The sequence below is a fragment of the Polyodon spathula genome, chromosome 1, assembly GCF_017654505.1.
Source record: "Polyodon spathula isolate WHYD16114869_AA chromosome 1, ASM1765450v1, whole genome shotgun sequence".
Lineage (NCBI taxonomy): Eukaryota > Metazoa > Chordata > Actinopteri > Acipenseriformes > Polyodontidae > Polyodon > Polyodon spathula.
The window spans coordinates 3,669,382-3,694,420 of record NC_054534.1 but is presented as its reverse complement, the minus strand read 5'-3'; the positions used below and the strand labels follow the sequence as shown (position 1 = coordinate 3,694,420).

General features: G+C 37.7%; 1 protein-coding gene across 7 annotated transcripts in view; it reads left to right on the top strand.

Moving 5' to 3' along the window:
- LOC121312830 (single-stranded DNA-binding protein 2) overlaps positions 1–25,039 on the top strand; it is a 117,128-nt gene that overhangs the window by 34,703 nt on the left and 57,386 nt on the right. For all 7 annotated transcript variants that reach the window (XM_041244700.1, XM_041244662.1, XM_041244672.1 and 4 more), the window contains exons 2-4: positions 654–726; positions 2,720–2,781; positions 3,303–3,387. In XM_041244700.1, the coding sequence (XP_041100634.1) occupies positions 654–726; positions 2,720–2,781; positions 3,303–3,387 (220 nt within the window). The remainder of the gene's footprint in view (positions 1–653; positions 727–2,719; positions 2,782–3,302; positions 3,388–25,039) is intronic.

Here is a 25,039-nt window from a genome sequence, read left to right as displayed (position 1 = left end):
TTCAAAGAGGACTAGAGACCACACAAACAACCTGGGCAATCAACAAGGCTGGAAAAAGTACAATGCACAGAATTTTGGATAAATGAGAAAATGACCTATTTCTCTTGGCTTGTGATAGTATTTACTGTAAGTGTGGCTCAGTATTGATAAGAATAGAGCTATAAATCAGTAAAGTGGTAGAAACTACTACAGAATCTCTGGGCATTCTTCCAGTGCCTCAGTGCAAACACTTTATGGAAGATTAATGAATGCTTTTTGGGCATGTTTTGTAAGCTGTTGTGAGCAGTGGTGCCAGGATGCAGCATACCTTCACTTATCATCCAAGAATCTTCGGCGGACAGCTTGGTGTTCCGTTTTATAAAAGCATAGCAAAGTGTAGTAAAGCATAGTGAAAGCATGGTAAAGTATTGCTACTGTAGGCGTAGTAAAGCATGTTAATAAACATGGCAAACCAGGCTAAACACAAAGTATAACCATGGGAAAAGTGCAAAAATACCATGGTACCCTTTATTATAAGGGATACTGCATATGTTCTCTTTACAAGAGGGTGAATTCCTGTAGGCTGGGTGCGTGTATTGTGATTAGTTTGTGTTAAGGTGCTTACAGCTGTTTTCATTGCAGTAACATCTACTCTTTTGTTTTCTGTCTTGCAGGTTAGCGCTTTATGTGTATGAATATTTGCTTCATGTAGGAGCACAGAAGTCAGCACAGACCTTTTTGTCAGAGGTACGTGGTTTATTTATTTATTTATTAAATACAATACATAACAATGTGTTTTTTATGTGCAATCAGAATATATAAAATCCTGGGATCCTTCAACAAGATGCTTGATGAGATTCTGGGATCAATAAACTACTAAGAACCAAACGAGCAAGATGGGCCGAATGGCCTCCTCTCATTTGTAAACTTTCTTAAAATTGTTTGAATGTAATAGGAATTACTTTCTGAAACGGTACAAAAGTTTTAACAGACTGCTACAGTAGTCCAGATTTTGATTCAGAAATTGTGTTTGAGTATTTTACTGTCGTGTTCATCAGTCTGTAATTATGAGCCAGTCAAATAGCCAAGAAAATGACTTTAAATGGGCATCTAGTGCTCATCCTGAACTAGAAAACCCCTAGCTGCTTGGATCATTGAGATTCTAATTGTATGCAGCATGTGGTCCCTGATTTCTATTCAATGCATTCATGTTTTTTCAAAGCGTAAGTGGCATTTGGTATTGTCTCTTAGGCGAGGATTATTGGATGGCTTAGTGTTTGAATCCACAATGCATTAGCTGAAAGCTTCAGAATAAACACCACTAGGTCTAAGTTTTAACATGGGTGTAAATATTTTAATTCCTTTTAAAGGCAAACGAGAAAATCTTTTGAAAAGCAATTATCTACTTGAACCCTGTCTTTCCTTTTCTCCATTTCCTCCAGTTAAGGGGGCCGGTAGAAAATATCGAAACACACGACACAGTTTGAGAGATTGTAAATGGCATCATAACTCGTTTTTAACTCCATGACAGACGTAATTAGACTTGAGATGTTACTGCTTTTGAAGGAGTGTTACGTTTAGGCCAATCTGTAGAGCCTAATTGTAGCACATGGTTTGCCGATTTAGTTTTTTAAATGATAAAATATTTGGTTTCATTGTGGGATAAAATGTTCACTTCAAAACACTAGGGGCTTTCTAAAATGAAGTGTGGGAGATATACATACTGTAACTGGTAAAGGGTCTCTCTTGGTAAAGGCACGACTTCCTGGTGTGCAGGGTGGCTCATGCAGTCAGGGGAGCGCAGGTTCTCATCCTGACTGTGCCAAGTGGACAGCCTTGGGTATCCATTGGGGGACATTGCATTGGCCCTGACACTGACACAAGGCTGGCCTTTCCCTCCAGGAGCCGGTAGCTCCCTGACACCCACTGCAGAGCTCCTGGGTGTAAAGAGGCAGCTGACTTATCGGAGTCTGGAAGTCAGCCGTGTTCTCCCGAGGTGTCAGGATTGCTTTGGTGGGGGAACAAAATCAGACATTTTGAACTGGGGCGAAAAACGGGGGAGGAGTAAGGTCTGTCATGGAGCTGGATGACATAATTAGATTTAGATTAACTTCCTTTTCATTGAGAAAAAAAAACACATTGGTGTTGGAATGTCTCATATTTGTCAAATATTTATGTAAAAATGCAGTATAGTACAGTAATTACAAAAGAGCAGTGGGAATCTTTGGTAACTATGATTTCAGCAGTTATAATAAAGTTATCATAGAACAAACATGTACAATTAGCAGACAGTCACACTTTTCTGTAGTGGCTAGGTTGTATTTGTTCTCTGTGTTTAAGTGACGCGTGCAGTGGTAGGCAGCAAGTAAGATATTGAGGTAATGAGTGTTTAACTGAGGCTGCTTTGAGCAGTAAAACACTGCTCTTGGCTGTAAGCTGGCTTTGCTTTATTTACAACATTTAAATCCAGATATATCACATTCCTTTGACACATTTATTTTTAATGTTAACAAGTAGGCAGGTGACTAATTTGGTGTTAATATTACATTATATACTCATGGTTGGCAGGTAGGTTACTTAAAATAAATCAATGCAGCTTATAGAACAAATTAACTTGATAGGTGTCTGGGTGGCTTCCAAAAGCATAGTTTATACAGCATCTCTGTAGGATAATTATGTTTTTATTTCACTTATTTATAAAGTGAAAAAGCCTAAACAAGGTGTTTCTCTGTTTTCTTAGATACGATGGGAGAAAAATATCACATTAGGAGAACCACCAGGATTTCTACATTCTTGGTGGTGGTAAGTACCTCTTTTTTTAAGTAATATTAGGCAAGTGATATTTTTTTTTTTTTTGACTGCTACTTATCTGAAAATATTTTAAGAAGCAAGGTGCCTATGCAAACACCTGCCATCTGTTATCCACACTTGTGTAAAAGAACCTCCTGTTTACATTATGGGTTATTTGATATGCAACTGGCATTGCTGCTATTGCTTGGTTGACTGGTGAGAAGACAGTCTGACAGTATGTCGTATGACCAGGTGATGCTACTCAATTGTATGTCATGCTACACAGTTTGTATCACTGCTGTGTTGTAAAAGAAGAACATGACAAATCCAGCACTATGAAAAGTGAGCGTTAACCAAAAAACCTATGAAGGCTCTAATAACCCAAATGTACTCAATTCTGCAACTCCGGAACATTAATGGCTATTAAGTAATCCAGCCGGCACCCTTTGTAAACTGAGATAACCCAGGCCTTTATCAGCCTTGAATTCCTGAATCACTAAGGCTGAGAGAGCGTGTGTCTTTTCCTATTGCAGTGTTTTTTGGGATCTGTATTGTGCGGCACCTGAAAGACGAGAAACATGCGAACACTCGAGCGAAGCGAAGGCCTTTCACGACTACGTAAGTTGCGAGATCCTTTACTGTATTACTGTACAGCTGTTTTTTTATAATGCTGTAACGCAGTGCGCTGCATCTGGTGGGTCAGGGGCGAGATCCACAGACCCAAAGTGTCCTTCCATTGGAAGAGTCTGAACGGACCTGCTTTCAACAGCTTTGTAGGAGCCTGTCTGAACTGGGGAGTTTTTCTTTTCTTTTTTTCTACTTCTTGGCGTTTTTGTAAATGTTGTTATTTTTGGAGCGAGACACTTTTTTTTTTTTTTTTTTTTACACAGGGAAGGTATGAGTGGTGAAGCTACTTACATTAGCGCAGATCTGTCATTCAGCAAACCTAGCGTGCACAGAGTCCCTATGCCAAACAGTTTGCTAAAAAAAGTGAACAGGACTGATCTTTATATATACACACACACAGCACTACTGCCCAACTCTTTATTAAAAATCAGGATTGAAAGAAAGGGGGGAAAAAAGAACCATTTAAGGGACACGTGTTTGATATCATTAGCTTGTTAATAATGATAAGCAAGGATGCCTTTTTTCCTGAACAGTACAGTATATTATTCTGTTATGTTTGATCTGCCTTCTCACATAACCACGTCTTTGTATCACAGAACACACTGCAGTTATTTTATAGTGTATGACTGAAACAGTCAAGTTTTTAATTGCAAGAGGCAATTTATAGCCAAAGCTCTTTAAAAAAAAAAAAAAAAAAAAAAAAAAAAAAAAAAAGCACACAGCAGTTTGCAAGGAAGGCCTTTAGTGCCAGGATACTGGGGAATAACTCATCGTCTGTTCAAGGACAGGTAAATGTTGTTTCCACATAACCATATAATCTATTTGCAGCTACTTGAAAGGTGTCTCATTGAAACTGCTTCACAGTGGATGAGAAAGTCACACATTAGCTTAACCCCAGTGTCTCAGCAGTGTAGCTGTGTCTAGGATTTCCAGCTCTTTGGTTGACCAGGAGGCCCATCCTAAAAATACCTATTATTATTATTATTATTATAATAATATAATAATAATATATATATAATAATAATAATAATGTATTTTTTGTGCTTTTAAAAGCTCACAAAGCTTGCAATAGTTTTCGTTTATAAATACTTGCTTGTTGCTCTAAGGGTTGGGTTCATGTTAGTCCAGTTACTTGCAGTCTGTACTGTATACAGACAATGGGCATCCTACCCTGTAAGAGTATGTGCAGGTATATAGAGTCTACCTTGTGCTCTTGTAACAAATGAGGAATGACCAAATGTACAGTGTATTTGTCCATCATGAGTGGCATACAACTGATTAAGCAGAGGATCCATGGCAGTGCTGCAGAGCATTCTTGGCAGTAACCTCTAGCGACCACATGTTTTTTTCCATTTGATTAGGTTTTTTTTAAGATGTGTTGCTGCATTATGCATTATTTATACAGGGCCTTTGTTTATTACTCTGTGGTATTCTTCCTCCCCATTACCCACCTAGAGAGATTTTGTATATTTTCTATATGAAAGAATGCTAGCAGAAACATTTGTCAGAATGTATTAAGTTTATTGAAATATTTTCTAAACTGTGTTTTGTTTTTTTGTTTTTTTTGTTTTGTTTTTGTGTGGTGTGTACGAATATTGACCAAATTATATATCTTTAAAGCAGGACTTGTTAAAACAATTCTAGGCTTTGTTTTTTTTAAATATTTTTACAACCTGAAGTGGCAAATGTATTCCTTTTAAAGTAAATATTTGTGTTAAGAATAATTGTTTTGAGAAGTATTTACTTGTTATGTATTTCTGTCATTTTTCTTGTTGTTATTAACTAGTTTGGGTGTGGTTCCTGTTTTTGCTCAAAAGTACACTTTTGTTCTTAAAACTGTTACGTGCAGAGTGTGTGAATTATAGTACCGTTTTATGTGAGCATCTAAACTTTCTTATCTTAAACATCCATGTTATTATTTCATTATTTGTAAACTTTTTAAAAGTAGTTTTGGGCTAAATGCAGAGGAAGGCACAGGTACCAAATAAACTGAGGTCCCCGCGTGTTATAACAGTACCTTGGATTTCTCTTTCCCTTCACACAAGTGCACTGGCCTGTCTCTCTCGCAATTCTACTGTTTAACGTGTCTTTTTTTATTTGTATTGCCAATTAACAGTATTTCCCCAGAGTGCTGTTTGAGTTGCACTGAAAGTACCTAATTACAGGCTAAAAGCACAAATTATAAGTTTGCAGTCCCCAAGATAATAGGTACTATGCAGTTATAATGTGTTAAGCCTGTAGAGTATAAATAGACAATACATTCTTTAGCTGCATTCTGCTTGCACTAAACAAACACTAGAGCTTTGCGAGTTCAAATTGCTCGTCAAACTACAGGGACAAGTGAAAATACTTGGAGGAGGGAGTGTTCAGTTACTGTGTAAATAAGGTTAACCGATCCACACAAGGCAATCATTTTCATATGTTAGTCTGTAGAGTGAAGGCTACGTGGTGATGATTAAACAGAATAAGCCGTGATTTAGTTCAGTCCATTAACATGACTGGATGGATATATACAGGATACACCGTGAACGTTAAGAGTACTGCAGGTTTATCACGAGTGAGGATAGAGTAGCTGAATAACCCACCAGCCCCTACAGTGTTTGAGTGGGTTGTTTCCTGCTCTCCTCCCGAGAGAAACAGCCTCGGGACTCCAGGAACGTTTAGGGAGTATAGTACAGTACAACATCGCATATCCAATTCACTGTGAACTGGGGCACAGGCAGATATGTGAAAATATTGGATTTGTGACCATCTATAGAAAATGACATTTACACACATGCAAAATAGGTTACAGGACAAAAATAAACAGCGAACGGCTTTAAACCTGGGGAAATGCTTTACTTTAAAAGTAAGCAAACGTAAACGAGGTTAAAAATACAAGAAGCCTTCTCCAAGCAAAACCTTTTAAATAAATACAAAACAAGTTGTGCTTAATGTACAGTAACTTACATTTGATGGCTACTTAATGGTTTTCTGTTTTAAAGGTGTTAACCAGTGATCAGACAAGCATGAGTTGCGCTGGGTCTGTCTCAGGCTGTCGTTCTAGCCAGTTCAGTCCCTTTTGGAAGCACTCCATTGCTTCGCCATGTGAAATGACAGGCCACTCCTCGCAATTGGAATCCCCATCTTCCAATTCTGCTCTTCTTGATGCTTCATTTTCAGTTACTAAAGCGACTGTTCTCGTCTTCCAGAATGTGATTTCCAGATTTGTCGCTGTCTCAATGTATCCATTCATCCGTAGCCTTCTGGGTCAATCCTTCTAACGCTGCATCCTCCAGGTCGCCTGCTGATTTACCATCCCTGCCGTTGTTCTCAAGTGTGGTGTTTTCTGGACAGTCGCAGTTTTTTGCATGCAGTTTGTAGTGTGATTGTTTGTAGATGATTCCAGGCTTTAGTAGCAAAGGTCATTTGATACACCAGAATGATGTGTGTTTTTCCCAATGAAAATTGACTCAAGCATTTTTTGTCTGTAATACCATTTTGTAGCTTCGATTACACCCTGTCCCATTGGCTGGATCAAAGAGGTGGTGTTCTTGGGAAGAAACATGCACTTTATCTCTCCAGCTGATAAAGTACCATTAAGGGTGAGCTGGTGCATTATCGAGCAGGTGGATGGGTGTCTCTAGTAGGTTTAATTCACGCAGCTTGTGCTTCACATCTGGTACAACATTCTGAAACCAGTTTATGCAGGTTGATAACGGACAGCTCCACCTCTTCTGCAGCTGCAGAGTTTCTTTCCTTGGATACACCGCTGTCGTATTCCATGCCGCTGCTGAAAGAGCTTCAGCCAGCCAGTTAAAGCCTTGAACTGAGGATCGCTGCCCATCATAGTGTTTAACTTTTTGGCTTTATCTCTCAGAATTGGACCAGATACTGGCATCCCTTCATTTCTCTGTTTCTGCAAACCAGGTAAAAACTGCTTTGTCCTGTTGATCATCTTCAGCACCTTGCAGTATTTTTCTCTGTTGGCAAGCCCTGAATGATTATGTTGATCCTACAAGCAATTTTAGATTTGGTTTCTTAATATCTGTCACTGTACTTTTGCCTGCCCCAAAATCTGCTGCTGTCTTTTCCCCAGTTTCTCCCTTTTCAAGTCTTGAGAGGATTTCTGATTTCCAACGTGCTTTCTTTTGGTTCCATCGCGGACCCTTCACAACCTGCCAACGCCAGTACCCCTGTACTCAGCGTGGGCGGGTAATTGCTCAGGGCGCTTTGTGACGGTCGGATGTGAGACGTTCCACTGCATAGAAGTATAATTATGGAAAAGACAGTACGTTTCAAACCTAATTTAAACAACTGGATTTGGAGACTCCTTTTCTAGGATTAGTCTCCTCATCTGCTTAACAACACAACATTATTTGGAACAATGCATTCTGTCGTTGGATTGGAATGAACACAAGATAGTACCGGGACAAATATCCGAATATCCTTTTTTTTTACATGTATTTATAGACAAACAGTAGGACTAACAAAACAATAATTAATCACAAGCTTTCAAGACCCCAGAGGTATCTTCTTCAGGTGAAAGTAGAAAAGAGAGACCCATGTCTGTGTCTGCCAAAAATTTAATAGAATAACAGTTTTTACTTGAAATACACACAAGAATATATAGTTTTTTTTTTAACCTTAGAGTAAGTAGTGGGGTTCGGAAAAATATAGTGCTACATGTCCCCACGTGTTGCTACATCTGTTTAAATAACATTACTTACCTGTAATGTTGTTTTCATTGTTGACATCCTGACAACTTTTTACACTTAGAACTTTAAAGTCTGTTTCAAAGCTTTTTTTTTTTTTCAAAATGGCCGCTCTAGTGATGGTGTAAGGATTATTGACCACAATGTCAAACAGGTAACACAGCACTAATGATCCATAATGTGATACAGAGCTGAAAAGCCAGAGCACTTGTGGGTTTTTTCTGTTTTTTTTTTTTGTTTTTTTTTTTTTATCGCCCTTTCTGCAGTGATTAGAGCAGTGTTTCTCAACCCCAGTCCTGGGTACCCCTGTATCTGCAGGTTTTCATTCCAACTGAGCTCTCAGTTACTTAACTAGACCCTTAATTGAACTGATAATTTTCTTAATTAGACCTTTTTAATTGCTTTCAGCTCTTATACAGTTGTAGAGTTCAAGTTACTTATAAAAAAAAAAAAGAAAAGTTGTAAGTGTAAAAGTGTCAGGATGTTAACAATTGAAAGAAAAATGAGAAGTACATTATTTAAACAGTTGTAGCATGTAAACGCTATATATTCAAATATTCACTCTGGACGATCTAATAGGAAAAGAAAGGGTGGGTGATGCATCACGTGCCAACAAATATTTTTTTCTTTGTTATAATTTAGTCTACAGGTATTTTTCTTCTCTTAAATCTTCCACTGTGAATTGTGTAGCTACTCCTTCAGGCTTGTATCCGTCATAGAAGTGTTTTAATTGACATGAAACAGTCAGGTTCAAGCCATGTGGTAAATATAAAACTAGAATGCAGTGCTGAAAGTGTGATGACCTTTTTAAATATTTGATCACCATTATTAAATGTTAAATTGATGAGATGTACATCATCTGATGTATTTTTTTACAGTGTATGTTTTTTAAACAATAAAATAACACTTTAGATTTAAGGATCTGTTATGATAAAAACCAATAGATTTATAAATGAGGTATAAAATAATGTGTTATTTGTAACAAGTGTCTTCAGTAACAGACATTGGCTTCAGTACTGCATGCTATTTCCTCGACCTTTGCTTCGTTGTTTGTCTTTTCTAACAAAGTAATTTCAGAAACCTCACCTGCTGTGCTCTCTCATTCGCTGTTTAATTCCAATGTGCATTCTTGAAAAAAACACAGGGTTCAAGAAATCTCAGTTTGAAAGCCATGCTTTCAGATACATTTGAACTCTGCTCGATTCACCTGACAACTGAAATAGATTTGAACGCCACAATGCTGCTGTTCTCTAATAATAATAATAATAATTATAATAATAATAGTAATAATAGTAATCATCCCCCTTTTGTTGTGTTGACGATCTTTTGCTTGTAGTTTATACTGCAGTGAATTGTTGCAGTTGAAATACTTCTGAAACATTTTAAAGTGGAAAGCCTCAGCTGCTTCCTGGTATGAAATTGTTTCCTGTGCTGTAGTTCAGTATTACTGCAATCAGACTGCAAGACCTTTCCCTAGTGTTTATAACGTTTGCGTTTGTATCTGGCAGTGTTGCGTGATCTTTAGAATTTAATTCAGGATACTTGTATACCTTGAATTCAGTTATAAAAAATAAATACATACAATACGATAGTGATGCTGCTAACACTAGAAGAGGTAAGGAAACGCATTGTAAGTCTTGATTAGCAGCACCCCTTTAAGGTGCAGTCCGAATTGCAGGACTTCACTAGCCGTGCTGCTGCACAGCAAAGGAGAGCCGTCTGTGTCCCCGATTGCACCAATAGGCAGTGCAGCTCACCACTTCACTTTGTGGCTGGCCATTTCCTGCAGCTCAGATCCGAATGACTGATCTTGTCCTGAATACTTCCCAAAATGGCATTTCTGTACCTTGCTGTTATAATTAGCTTTCAGTGGTGAGCTCATTGTCATTTGCATTTGACAAACCAAGCTAGAATAATTAAAATAGGCAGGGAGAATAAGCTGTGTCTACATGCTTTATATAAGAACAAAAAAAGAGAAAGAACTCTAAATATGCCTCGGGTTTAAAAAAAAAAATGTTTTAGCACATCAGTTATTTTAGCATGTTTATGAAATGTTATTGATGGTTGGATCCAATGATGTAGAACACAGTGAAAGAAAAATAATTATTAATACTGGATACAACTGAATTGTGATTGTATTAAAAAAACCCTACCACCCCCCACCCCCCCTACCATTTATAGTATATGTGAATTCCGAATAGTATAGCGTAGTGTTTTTGTTATGATAGTATAGCACAGTGTTTTTGTTATGGTAGTGTAGCATAGTGTTTTTGTTATGATAGTATAGCATTGTGTTTTTGTTATGATAGTATAGCATTGTGTTTTTGTTATGATAGTATAGCATAGTGTTTTTGTTATGATAGTATAGCACAGTGTTTTTGTTTGATAGTATAGCATTGTGTTTTTGTTATGATAGTATAGCAGTGTTTTTGTTATGATAGTATAGCATTGTGTTTTTGTTATGATAGTATAGCAGTGTTTTTGTTATGATAGTATAGCAGTGTTTTTGTTATGTTAGTATAGCATAGTGTTTTTGTTATGATAGTATAGCACAGTGTTTTTGTTTGATAGTATAGCATAGTGTTTTTGTTATGATAGTATAGCATAGTGTTTTTGTTATGATAGTATAGCACAGTGTTTTTGTTTGATAGTATAGCATTGTGTTTTTGTTATGATAGTATAGCAGTGTTTTTTTTATGGTAGTGTAGCATAGTGTTTTTGTTATGATAGTATAGCATTGTGCTTTTGTTATGTTAGTATAGCATAGTGTTTTTGTTATGATAGTATAGCATTGTGTTTTTGTTATGATAGTATAGCATAGTGTTTTTGTTTGATAGTATAGCACAGTGTTTTTGTTATGATAGTATAGCATTGTGTTTTTGTTATGATAGTATAGCATAGTGTTTTTGTTTGATAGTATAGCATTGTGTTTTTGTTATGATAGTATAGCAGTGTTTTTGTTATGTTAGTATAGCATAGTGTTTTTGTTATGATAGTATAGTGTATTTGCATGACACTGTAGGCCTGTGCTGGGTAGATAATGATGCAGAGAATACTCTATTCACAGATATGAGTTGTAGCGACTCTACTGAAAAGTATTAGAATTGCCAGGGGGCTTACATAATTGACCACTGCACCAGAGGGGATTGTGCTAGGTTAAAACTTGGGGCTTGGTCTCAGATGTTTTATGGTTATTAATGATTTTGAATGTCAAAAGCGGCCTAATTTACTTGTATGCTGGCTCACTATGGTTATGCTGAAGGGCTGTGCAGTTTTATAACTATATTGCAAAAAATATATGCTTTTGTTTAAGAATGTAAGGTAGGTGTCTGGCAGGGTGGGGTGACCGTGACCTTGTATGTTCTGTTCATCACAGTACAGGGGAAAATGTCTGTAGGTTTCATGAGGTTTATCATACATTCATAAATGTCTCCAAAAAAAAAAAAAAAAAAAAAACTTTGAGTGGATGTATGTAAATAAAAAATCTGATGTTACAATACTAAACAGTAGTGAATTGTATGAACTAAAAACCCAGTTGCTATTCAAAGATATACTTTTCATTTGGGTTAGTACAGTGTTTTCCTGACATATAATGCAAATCAGTAAAGCTGCTTTTTTTTCAATCACAAGAGACACACTATAGGCCTTTCATGAAACAAATGCATATTTAATCTAGAGAACTCAAACAGCTGTAATGGTAAAAACCCAGCAGGAAACCACTTTTTTCAGGAAGGACCCGTTCAAGTTATTCCATGTAGAAGTGTCTTGCTGGTTGTGTATAACAATCTCTACAATTTACCTTTGCACTACTTTTCAAAACAGGTTGCAGTTTCTGTGAACTAATACAAGTTCACTGCTAAATATGTATTTCTTTTTGCCAACTGCTGTGGTTTCTGTGCAGCCTTCTGATAATCATTTCCTTGCTTTTTCTCGCTGCAATCCCCACCTCACATTTAGCGCAGTGCTTGGATCCACCAGAGTTCACAAAACGAGGTTTTCCAGTTTCGCCTCCCTGTTCCCTTGTTTCACACCCCCTCACACGAAGGCAGTTGTTAGCCAGGGGTTGCTACGCCCATGATTCACGATCCCCGCACCTCCTCGCTCGCTGTCCCTAATAGCAGGGTTGATGTATGGGCCTTTTGGTTTTTACATTTGTGTGGGTGAAGTAAGTCTTAAAGGAGAGTTACTTCAGAGGCATTATCAGATGCGCTGCTCTCAGAATCTGTACTCTCCCCTATCTCCGCACAATAGGGCTATGAATTTCAAGCAGACCATGGTAGAAACTAGAGGGAATGATATCAGTGTGCCTTTCTGAGATCAGTCGGCTAATAATTTAACAGCCAGATAAATACCAGGAACAGTCAGTAAGTCATGTTGCACTTACCAGCAGGGAACTTACCAACTGTTCTTCTATAGGCTTAGTTTATCATTAACAATATATGTCATTTTGTATATGTGCCAGTGTATTTTGCATTGCTTTAGGACAATGTGATCATGGCCTGCTACACAGAAGTTGTGAAAAATAGGTATTAATACCTACTGTACAAATTGTTATGTACTGTATATATTGCAGAGCATTTAGTTGAACCCAAGCCATAGTAATTTCCATAAGCTATTTATGATGGTTACTTTTGACTTTTATTGTATACCTAGAAATGCTTTAAACCCACTTACTGTTAATATTAACCCTTTTCATGGTACAACTGGTTTAGGGTAGTGTGGCAGGGCGGTTGCCCTGCACAGTGGGAATTTGTGTTGGTGTAATTTGTATGTGCAAATGGGTTTATTATGTGTCTCTTTGGAGTTGATTTGTGTGATTAAATTATTGTTTGATTGAGACTTGCTGCCTGCTAGACTTGGTTGAGGGGAATGGCAGCGAGTGATTAGCTGTGCCAGTCCTCAATCAGCAGGTGGTCGGGTCTTGACTGAGTGTCCGTCAGTTTAAAAACATCCGATGGGGATTGTTCTGGGTGACTGCAACGCCATGCTACACAGACGGGCGCTGCGTACACTCAGGAGGAGAGAGTGCGCTCTGCAGGAACGACAGCTACGCATCCCTGAAACTGCAAGCGCTGCTTGTGAAGGCAATGCCCGGCCAAGGCTGTGTGAAGCAGCAGGAGTCGTCTTATGAACACCGGCTCATCAGTAGGTTAGTTTAGGGGATGGTGATCCCATGTAATGTGTAGTGAAGGTTACGTAGTGTAGCCAGTTGCTGGAGCGGGATGCCTCGTTTATAAGGCTAGCGCTCGCCCTGTGTGGCACCTTTTATTTGTAGTTTTTGTACTGTGTTTTATTTTGCCTTTTGTGCAGCTTGCTGTATGTGTCCTCTGTGCATTACCATCGCTGGTAACGTCACATGACCTCTTTGTTTACTTTCTATTGCATTAATAAATCCTGCGCGCCTGTGCTGATGTTTTAACTCCACCTCCCATGTCTCTCAGTCATTCATATCAGCGGTTACACACACACATACACACACACATGACACAAGTCTCTGTCACAGTTAGCCTCGCCATTACTATTGCATTGCAAATATGCATTAATAGCACTTTTAATTTTTTTCCTCTCCTTTTTTTACAGCTGAAACCAAAATGTAATTCTTTCTCAAACAGTAGGAGCATATGAACTGGTTTTGTAGGAAACACTTCTCTTCAGTTAACTGCTCTCTGATCCTCAATTGATACTATACTGTACGCTCATACAATACATTTGAAGTTATTGTCTGACTGGATGTTTGCCAAAGACACTGAGAACTGTATATTGATGTACAGTTTTGATTTTAAAGAAAATATTTAACTTGATTAGAATCAAACAGCAAAAAGATGCCATGAGACACATGTAGGCCTTTGCGTTTCCAATCCCAACTGAACAAATGAACACAGCTGCTATTGTACAGCTGTATCTAGCTATACAGTATTAAAGAATATGATCCTGGTGTTTTTTTTTAATACTTTTCAAGCAGCATTTGCCAGATTTCTAAATCTGTTTGTCACAGTAAATGTTTTTTTTTTTTTAGAATGTGTTTTTTCATTTGCACTGATACACAGTCATTGCTCTCTGTTATTTCTCTTCTCCTGTTTAAGGGAGGTGATGTACAGCAAGGGATTCTAAGAATGTTTTGTTAGAGGCAGGAGGGGGTTGCAATTAGCTGATCCCCCCCTTAACAACATGGGTAGCAAAATGTCATTGTTGGCTTTTGCCAGTGTGCAGATAAACCTGCAGTTCTGACGTGTGCAAGGCAGCTCGGGAAGATCAGCACTGATGGCTCTTTGCTGTGATGTAACTGTAAACAGCTGTCATTGCCAAGGGTTTTGTTCCAGAGGTTGCTGGATGTCCTCATAAATGTCCCTTTACAGGTTAAGATTCTCTAATTGTATGTATATATATATACACACACACACATACAGTGCCTATAGAAAGTCTACACCCACTTGAACTTCTTTCACATTTTGTTGTGTCAGTGCCTCAGAGTTTCATGCATTTTAAATGAGGATTTTTTCCATTTATCTACACATCATACTCCACACTGTTAAGGGGAAAAAAGGTTTTATTGAGAAAAAAAATTATATATTAAAAATACAAAAATGAAAGATCACAATTGTATAAGTCTCCACCCCCCCTTTGTTAATACTTGGTGGAAGCAGCTTTGGCAGCAATTACAGCTGTGAGTCTGTTGGGATAGGTCTCTACCAACTTTGCACACCTTGATTTGGCAATATTTGATCATTCTTCTTTACAAAACTGTTCAAGCTCTGTCAGGTTCCTTGGGGAGCATTGATGGACATCACTCTTCAAGTCATGCCACAAATTTACGGGGGCTCTGACTGGGCCACTCAAGGACATTTACCTTTTTGTTCCTTAGCCACTCCAGTGTAGCTTTGGCTGTGTGCTTTGTGTCATTGTCATGCTGAAAGGTGAACTTCCATCCCAGTTTCTGTTTCAGGTTTTCATCAAGAACTTCTCTGTACTTTGCTCCATCCATTTTCCCTTCTATCCTCAGTCTCTGCCGATGAGAAACAACCCCATAACATGATGCTGCCACCACCATGCTTCACAGTAGGGATGGTGTTCTTTGGGTGATGTGCTGTGTTGGGTTTGCACCAAACGTAACGCTTTGCATTTAGGCCAAAAAGTTCCATTTTAGTTTTGTCAGGCCACAAAACTTTTTGCCGCATGGCTACAGAATCTCCTGAGTGTGGGATTCAAGGTGGGGTTTCTTGAGTATTGGCTTCCTTCTTGCCATCCTACCATACAGGCCAGATTTGTGAAGTGCTTGGGATATTGTCTTGGCCATAAAAGCCTGTAGCTCTTGCAAAGTTGCCATTGGCCTCTTGGTAGCCTCTCTGATCAGTCTCCTTCTTGCTCGTCATCCAGTTTGGAGGGACAGCCTGGTCTAGGCAGGGTCTTGGTGGTGCAATACACCTTCCACTTCTTAATAATCATCTTGACCATCCTCTAAGGGATATTCAAGGCCTTTGACATTTTTTTAAACCCATCCCCTGATCTGTGCCTTTCAACAACTTTGTCCCACAATTCTTTTGAAAGCTCCTTGGTGCTCATGGTTGAGTCTTTGCTTTGAAATGCACTACCCAGCAGAGGGAACCTACAGGAAAAATCATGTGAATCACTACAATTTAACACCGGTGGAGGCCACTTAACTTGGTGTGTGATTTTGAAGGCGACTGGTAACCCTTTCGGATTGCTATTACAAGGGGGGTGGACACTTATCCAACCAAACTATTTCAGTTTTTATTTTTAATGAATTTACTACAAATTTCTAGAATATTCTTTACACTTGGAATTTGTGGGGTAGGATGTATAGATAAATGGAAAAAAAAAACTATTTTTAATGCATTTTAATTCCAGGCTATAAGGCAATAAAATGTGAACATTTTGAAAGGGGGTGTAGGCTTTCTATAGGCACTGTGTGTGTGTGTGTGTGTGTGTGTGTGTGTGTGTGTGTGTGTGTGTGTGTGTGTGTGTGTGTGTATTATATAATTTACTCAGTCCTGTATAATTTATACATAAAAAAATTATTAAAAAAAGTCACAGTTGATGGTACCAGATCTCTCTCCTCCTTGTCCCGCCTCATACCATCCAATACACACTCCTGATTCGCTGGTACAGTGCTCCCCTGACCTCCCAACTCCCACCTAATAGGCTCTCGTTAACTATCAGTAAATGTACTGTATTCAAGCCCCAAAAACACACAAGAATCTAGTGCAGTCTCTGACGGTGCTGCTTCTAAAATGCCTTAAATCATGTGATAAAATATTGCAGCATTTGTGAAGCATAGTATTATTAATAAAGGCCGCCCTCGTTTAAGGGCTGCAGTCATTTTGATCAATTTAAAATAAACTCCTACTCCTGATGAAAATTACTAATTTTATCATTAATTTAAATCCAATAATTTAAATTACTAACCACATTTAAGAACAGCACAGTATAGAATAGTATACATAATTTTATTAGATTCTCAATCTTAACTTGAAAAATAGACACTTGGTGATAGTGATAATAATAATAATAATAATAATAATAATAATAATAATAATAATAATAATAATAATAATAATAATATATTGAATTAGTTAAGTATGATGCAATCAAAAATGCTGATGTGCATTTAAAAAAAAAACCCATCAACTTAATGCTGAAAGACTTGATATTTAGATTTTTCTGAAGAAACAGATGAACAAATTTTGTACTTTAATAGCTGCCAATAGTTAGTATTTTGTCCTCTCAGAAATGTGGTTGGAAGAAAAGGCATAATAGCGCAGTAGGGACCTCAAAATCTCTAGAAGATTATACATGAGAACATAAGAAGGTTTACAAACGAGAGGAGGCCATTCGGCCATCTTGATCATCTGGTTGTTAGTAGATTATTGATCCCAAAATCTCATCAAGCAGCTTCTTGAAGGATCCCAGGGTGTCAGCTTCAATAACATTACTGGGGAGTTGATTCCAGACCCTCACAATTCTCTGTGTAAAAAAGTGCCTCCTATTTTCTGTTCTGAATGCCCCTTTGCCTAATCTCCAGTTGTGACCCCTGGACCTTGTTTCTTTTTTCAGGTCGAAAAAGTCCCTTGGGTCAACATTGTCAATACCTTTTAAAATTCTGAATGCTTGAATCAGGTTGCTGAGTAGTCTTCTTTATTCAAGACTGAATAGATTCAGTTATTTTAGCCTGTCTGCATATGACACACCTTTTAAACCCGGAATAATTCTGGTCGCTTTTCTTTGCACTCTTTGTAGAGCCACAATGTATTTGACTCCTGTGCACTCCGACCACTTTCAAACAAAATGTCTCATTCTAAACCACTCGACAACACCCACAATTCGTGGTTTTTAGGCACTTTTAACAAATCTGTCTCTGAAGATTTATAGTCATCCTCCACCAACGGGAGCACCGACCAAGCGAATGAGACAAATAATCTTTGAATTATTAAAAAGAAAATTATATTTTTAAGATTCTTTAATATTGACTTCATTTACTTTATTATTTTTTCATTAAATTTACTTGCAATTTGAACCTTAACACATGTTTTATTGTCTTTTTTTATCACATAATATGCATGTGTTATAAAAAATCAATCAATCTTTATTTTATATAGCGCCTTTCATAGTGGACCACCATCACAAAGCTTATTAAGATGCAGTAACAACAAGAAAATCCATAATACTTTAAATACAGAGAAATGCATAATACATGTGTGGCAGGATGGCTGATGTGGTGATGTATGTGACATCAGGTTCCAGGAAAGCAGGACACCAAAGGCAGGAATGCGGGGCAAAACACTGCGTGGCTGCGCGGCTTTTTATTAAACAAAATAAAGACTTTTCAAAACACAAAATAAAAGGGCACAAGGGCCAAACAAAACAGAGCTGCAATACGGAAAGTAAACAGAACAGATACCTCAACAAAACACAGACAGCAGTCATTTTCTTACAATGCTGGAAAGCTCTTTCAAACTTTTCAAACTCTCCAAACTCAGTCTATGTTCTTTCTCCTAACTCCAACCACCCTTAATGAGCCTGGAGCTGGGCTTGTACAATTGACAATCAATAAACTCCTAACCACCTGCACTGGATTGGAATTAACCCCATCCTATCCAAACACTAATGCAACTGCATTTTAACTAATAGCCAGTTTTCAAACATCAGAATATACAAAATGCAAGCAATAATAACAGTAAATCCTAATACAAATATATAGGGGGGGCAGGCACCCCATCACAATATGATAGTTAAAAAAAAAAAATAGCATAATACATTAAATACAGTGAAATACTGGTACATTAGAGTACATCATACATGTACTATCATCGTACATATGTACTTTTATCATGTAATAAATACAGTCATCTTCACGTCTTATGTACTATCATTGTATTATGAACTGAAATTGATCGTCGTCGTGTCGTCGATGATAGTCTATAGTCCGAAGATCATCGTACCAAGAGAGAACTTGTCCACCCCTTGAGACTCTTGAACTAAAGTGATCACACTCCCTGTTTGTAAAAAAACAGATGGGCTTCCCGAAGTCACTCAATTTCCTTTCCATATCAGGATAGTCCTAAATATTATATATATATTAGCGGTTATTTGCATATATTGTAACACCCCAGACTGGGGAAGCAGCACTGATAACACTGAAATCTAACAAGCTTGCCTACAAGAAACCAAGAGTTATGAATACGTTTACAACAAGCCCATAGTCTCTGGGGGTATAGAAAGGGTTTGGGGGGGGGAGAGATCAAATAAAATCACAGACAGATTTTAAAAATGCGAGTTTTTTGTTTGTCACAGTATACAAAATCAGAAAGAAGTCGATAGTAGATTGGAAATCGGTTTAGAGCTGTGTCACACTGGAAATCAATAACGCTGCGATGCATGTGTTAATGCTCTTATGGGTTATTATTACAGCACAAAGACTCCTAATGTTTCTGTTGAGTTTTGAGTGATTTTTATATTATTTCAGCTACTCAATGCAGTAAACAAGTAAATTAATTGATGTATAATATTCATGGTGTTACTTTGTTGAATGACCTGTCACTGGGTACAGATAAGACTGAAAAAAAAAATCAGTTTTAAATAATAAATTAAACCAAATCACCATAACAAAGTGTCAACAATAATAAGCAATCTTTAAAATGGAATACATTAAATTCCACCTGTCCAAAACGTACCCCTTTTGTTTGACATGAAACCGCTTGCCGATCTTCTTACATTTGAAGTGTATTGCATGTTTTTTGCTGTGCTCGATGTACAGTCTCTGTTCTAAGGAGTCCTGGTAGAGAAAGGGTTACTCTCCTTCTGAAGAGGCAGTAGACGTTTCGAGGTGGTTGCACTGCTCTCGGTCTTTGTAAATGATTAATGGCTGTACAGGGAACGTGCTCAGTATTGAGGTAGGCTTGCGTACTCTCCTTCACACTGTTCAATAATGCCGCAGCAGCCTGCACAGAGAAGAGCTGTCTGGGGAATCGGGGGGCATGCAGGTGGTCCTCTAATTTAAGGCAAAGGATTCATTTTTAATACGTTGTGCAGCAGCATTGTGCTCTGCTGCACAAATACTTCTCATGCATTGCCTTTACTATACATGACACGTTTGGTGGACCCGAGCAGTTAGAAACCATGCAAATAATTTTCATGTTCAAGATTGAAATACATCTTGATTAGTATTTTTTCTTTTTCTACCCGGAGATTGATATTCAACAATTTACTAGATTGTTAATTGCCATGTTACTGTATTTTGTTAATTATACATTGATTGATTGATCGATCACCCTAGTGCCCTATTTAGAGCCTCATGTCTTGCATAGCTAGCTGTCAAACATGTGCTTTCTTTGTACATTGCTAGACTTAAACTGTCCCGTTTTGTATTTGTGTTGTGATGAGAAACGGCAGAATCTGATGACAAATCAGATGTGCTTTTTAATAACAAAGTTTTCTCAAAGCATGAGAATAAAGCTCATTAGAATAAAGCCAGGTATGCAGTTGAGCTGCTGTAGTACACTGGTAAACTGTACAGGCTCACCACGTCATAATCCCTAGGCTGTTGTCCATATCCTTTCACTACCCCCTTATCAGCAGGTACAGATAGACAGCTATCACTGCTCAGACTAACCATACCATGCAAAAGTGGTTCCTATTGGCATAGGCCATTACAGTAGTGCACAGGTCCACTGGCTTGTCTCACATTGAGATATTTGCCCTCTGATTTGGTTCCGTCACATAAATAGGCTTTCTGATAGGCTAAGGCCCTGATGCTACAAGCCTAACCTTAGCATGATGTATCCAGATTGATCAGACTACTTTTTACAAGTTATATATATATATATATATATATATATATATATATATATATATATATATATATATATATATATATATATATATATATATTTTTTAATGATCTAAGCAGCAGCAGATCTAAATGCCGTTGGCGATATTAATATGTGACACTAAAATGTTTAGGTCACTAAAATTCAGTTTTATTATCTTTGGTGGATCCCAATGTTTATACCATATGTTATTATCCGCTTAATTATGGTGGTAGATTTAATTAAGTCATTTATTTTTGTTTTATGGATTAAACATAACCGTTGCTGTGGGGAGCTCTGAATTAAGCTGGCTACTGAAACATGAAAAGTATATACACTTTGGAACACCCACATGTATCGTAAAACAATAAGACATTGTTTATACAGAGGAACCTTTGTGTATTACAGCACTCATCGTTATTAACAAAACATTGTTTTCTCTTCTTTTCTTTGTAAACTGTTGTACAATAGAAACACCATGATATCAAGCAGGTCCCATCCCTTCCTTGCCATTAAGAAAAGGTTAGTCAGCTGGGGGATTCTTTCATTCAGAACCCTCCTCTCTTATCCGTTAGAGAGAAGAGACCTTTGAGGCCACAATGGTGCTTTAAACTACAGAGTATTGAAAAGTCACCTGGATGTGACGACTGCAACAGAAACTGATATACAGTAACAAGTGGATCTAAGGGTGTGTTCACACTGGGTCTGTTTAGAGGGTTTGTTCCCTGCTCTGTATGCTTGCTAAACGCCAATGTGAACAACTGCTGGACTCCGTCCTTTTGCACACAGGAAACAAACTATACAGGGTAAAAAAACAAAAATGTCTTTCTGAACTACATTAGGGTTTCCCAAACTGGGATTGTCAGAGTTTCAGCCTTAATTTGTTGTCCCGATCAGAAACAATAAAATTGTTAATCGTCCCGGTTGTATTTTTGTTTGTATTAAGTAAGTACAAAACTGCATCAGTATGCTCTACAGTTAATAGCAGAGTAAGGCTGTGTTAGCACCATTCAAAAATAAAATAAACAATGATATGTATTATTTGTTTAAATCGTTCTTGGTGTGCATATATCATATGTTTAAATGGTAACAGCTGATCTATTTTTAAAATCTGGCTTTTTGTACATTTAACATGTGTTGACTAGATGACAATATAAAGAAAACAATTGTTTGAATTGTTATGCTTTGCAATAGATTCACAGATGTTTAATTTTTTAACTGTTATTGTGTTGTATACTGTTATTTTAACAGCTTCAAAGTTGCTATGGCGTCAGTGAATTGAAGAAGAAAAAAACTTCGGTTTTTCACTGTGGAAATTTGGACAGTGGGAGAAACTGAAGATCTGACAGATTTGTTCAGACACCAAAATCCAAGCCAAACTGGACAAAACTCACAAAAATATATTCAGCCTTTTCTTAAATTACTTTTTTTGCGTAAAGTGCATTATTCTTCTGCTGTAGGCATTCAATAAATGTATTAATTAAATTAGTTAAGTGCTCCCCCAGTGCTTTCTTCCACAGCAATATGTAATAATCTAAAACATGCTATATTAAAAACTGGAGCAATACATCAACAGCTGCCATCTTTCAATATGCCTTTGTGGCAAAGTGGCTTGCCGTGCGCAGGTATAGTTGGTGCAGTGCTCAGGAACACGCACAAAACGGTGAAAGTTCAATAAAGCAGCTCCTTTATTTGGTTGTCAGTAACACTTAACTAATAAGCACTGGCTCTACACAGCAATGTGCAAAACAAGAGTTTCAGTCTCGAAACAATAAGACACTAATAATTAACACACAACACAGTCACGGTCACTTCTCCCGATAGCGAGTGCTCTTGTGCAGACGTGTTGAAAGACAAAGAGGTTGCGAAACAGTAGTGCAGTGTAGTCCAGGTTTAGTGCTGGCTTGTACAGCTCCCAGCTAGTGCTTAGCTGTCTAACAAAGACAAATGACAAACAGGTAGCACATCAAACAAACAAAACACGAAACACTCACTATAATTAATTACTTCTGTTTCCTTAACAGGTTCTTTCAGTAACCACGTCAAAAGGAACAGATTACTGCATCACGTCACCTGAAATACCTTTAGTCACGCCCCCTCCGATAACTAGTTCAATCACGCCTCCTCCAATCCATGACTGACACATCACTTACCATACAAGGGCAATGACTTCTGGGACCGTGACTCCGCCCCCTTCCTGGATGGCCGGCTTCCGACTAACTGGAATGAACTGCCTGACCATCCAGTACAAGGCACACCGTTACACAGCGCCCTCACATTTCGTGAGGGAGATTGCTGACTTGGATTCATTCGCTGTCTGTCACAGCCTTACAGGATTTTGTAAACATCCAGTTCACACACCGTTGAAACAAACTGAGTTCACTTGAAAACTGCATTGTGAACACAAACACAAAAATGGACAAAGACACAAAAAAAACCACTTTAATTTGCATCCAAACAAACTCGGTCCCTTTGCTCGCAGATAAGTGTGAACAGCAAGTGTATTGATACATTGTTTCAAATGAAACAAACCAGTCCATTTGGAACGGACCCAGAGTGAATGCAGCCTTAAAAACAAGAAGAAAAATAAATAGCAAATATACTGATATTCCATACCCATACCAAGTTGCTGTTTGAAATGCATAATGAATGCTCTCATAATGTGATAATGTATTCTGATTCACCACAGGCTATGGCTGTGAGTGTCCTACGGTGAAATATAATTTTAAGTAAAATTCTCTCCTCTAACAAAGGTTTTATTTATTTTTTTATTTTTTTCACTTGTTTTTTTTCACCCTGCCTTGAAATATTCTAGGTGATAATTACCGGTGCTGGTATGGTATGCTATGGCATGGGTTTGCACTGTAACTAACCCTAATCACTCAATCTGAACTGAGGTGAAACTAAAAGAATTCACAATGCCACTGTCATTACCACCATTTCTGTTTCTGAAAGGAGAAACCCACCCATTGAAATAACCAGCTGATGGATTCCATTCAGTTCAGTCTTGGGGATGTTTAAGTTGTTTATTTATTTCTAGTTTTGCAACCTTAGCTTGCTTTGTAGACAGTAATCTGTGTTGGTAACTGGTGTACAGCACCTCTCTCTGTTGACTAACCGCATTGACTAATTGATTGATTCACACAATACAGTAAATGTTGAGCAGTATACTTGGTCAGGATTTAGCTCCGGGCATTTGTCGCACCTTTTCTTCTGATATGCTTATCTAACTCCATTCATTTCTACAATGGTTCGGGCAGGTTTCAGAGTGGAAGAGCTCTATTTCCATAGACGTGTTAAAAACTGTGCCTTTTAAGAAATGTTTTTTTTCACTTCCGGTTCAGTCTGTAAACAAAGTACCGTGGTAAAAGCGTAATACAGTAGAGAATTGTACAGGAGGGCAGGCATGTTTAATACATGCTGTAAGCATAGTTAATGGCAGGGTTACTGTGCAAGTCTACCTGTACCCTTTTTGTTCATGAGCGTGTAGTACAAACCTTTTTAAAGCCACGGAGAATATAGGGTTTATATTGGTGGTACTATTTTGTTGTTTATGAGCAATCAAAGTAGGTCACAAGTCGTAATTGTTAACAGCTTAGTAGTGTTTTCAGACTTTACTAATGGCTTTTGCTACTGTATTAACCCCAAAAATCTGAAAATGACATCATATGAAGGGTTTTGCAATTACTGCCTGTTTTGCCAACTGCTGATGTGTAACTATTTAAACAGGAAAGGCAGTACTTTATTTGGCAGCAGTTTCCCAGGTTCGGCCTCTGATTGGGTTCTGGCTGCATTAATAATGGCTGCTGGTTAGCTTGCCAGCTGCATGCTGGTTTGAGGTAACTTGCTTTATGCTTATAAGATGTTTGTCGACTTATACATGGAAACTTTCGTTTGAATTCTTCCAGCAAATCAAAGTGCAGTAAATATTTTAAATCTGAAACTTAACGCAACAATTAGCAGTATTATTAGAGGATGCACTTACTGTAGCTCAGAATTAAGAATTATTTTATCTTTATATATATATATATATATATATATATATATATATATATATATATATATATATATATATATATATTTACACACACAGTAACAGCCAATCATGTTTCTTTACCTACAGGGCATACAGCACCTCAGTATTTTACTGTACCATATTTTTTGTCATAAAGCAGACTGAAATACCACAACCAGAAGAGATCAAAAGAACAAGAGAAAGAATCCATCTTGTTTACAGTAGTAAAGTGCTTGGTATTTCTTTCCATACACTTGCCACATGTACTAAAGAAGAAGAAGGGTTAGAATTTCATACAGTGATTCACCTTGGCAGTGATGTCACAGGTCATTGTAGGTCTGAATGTGTACAATGCACAGTGCTTGTGAATCTCTAATATAGTCTAAACCCATGATGGCGTAGATACAGAGACAGCGACATTAGTCACCAAGCCTCCTTGAGAGCTGTGTAGGAGTCCTTTCACTGCAATACACGACACATTAAAAATATTGTGATATTTAAAACATACAAAAAATAAATGATGACATTTTGTTTGAGTTATAAATGATGCAGCCCATGTTGAGTCGTGATGCAACTGATAATTCACCAGCTTAGCAAACTTCACCTAGATG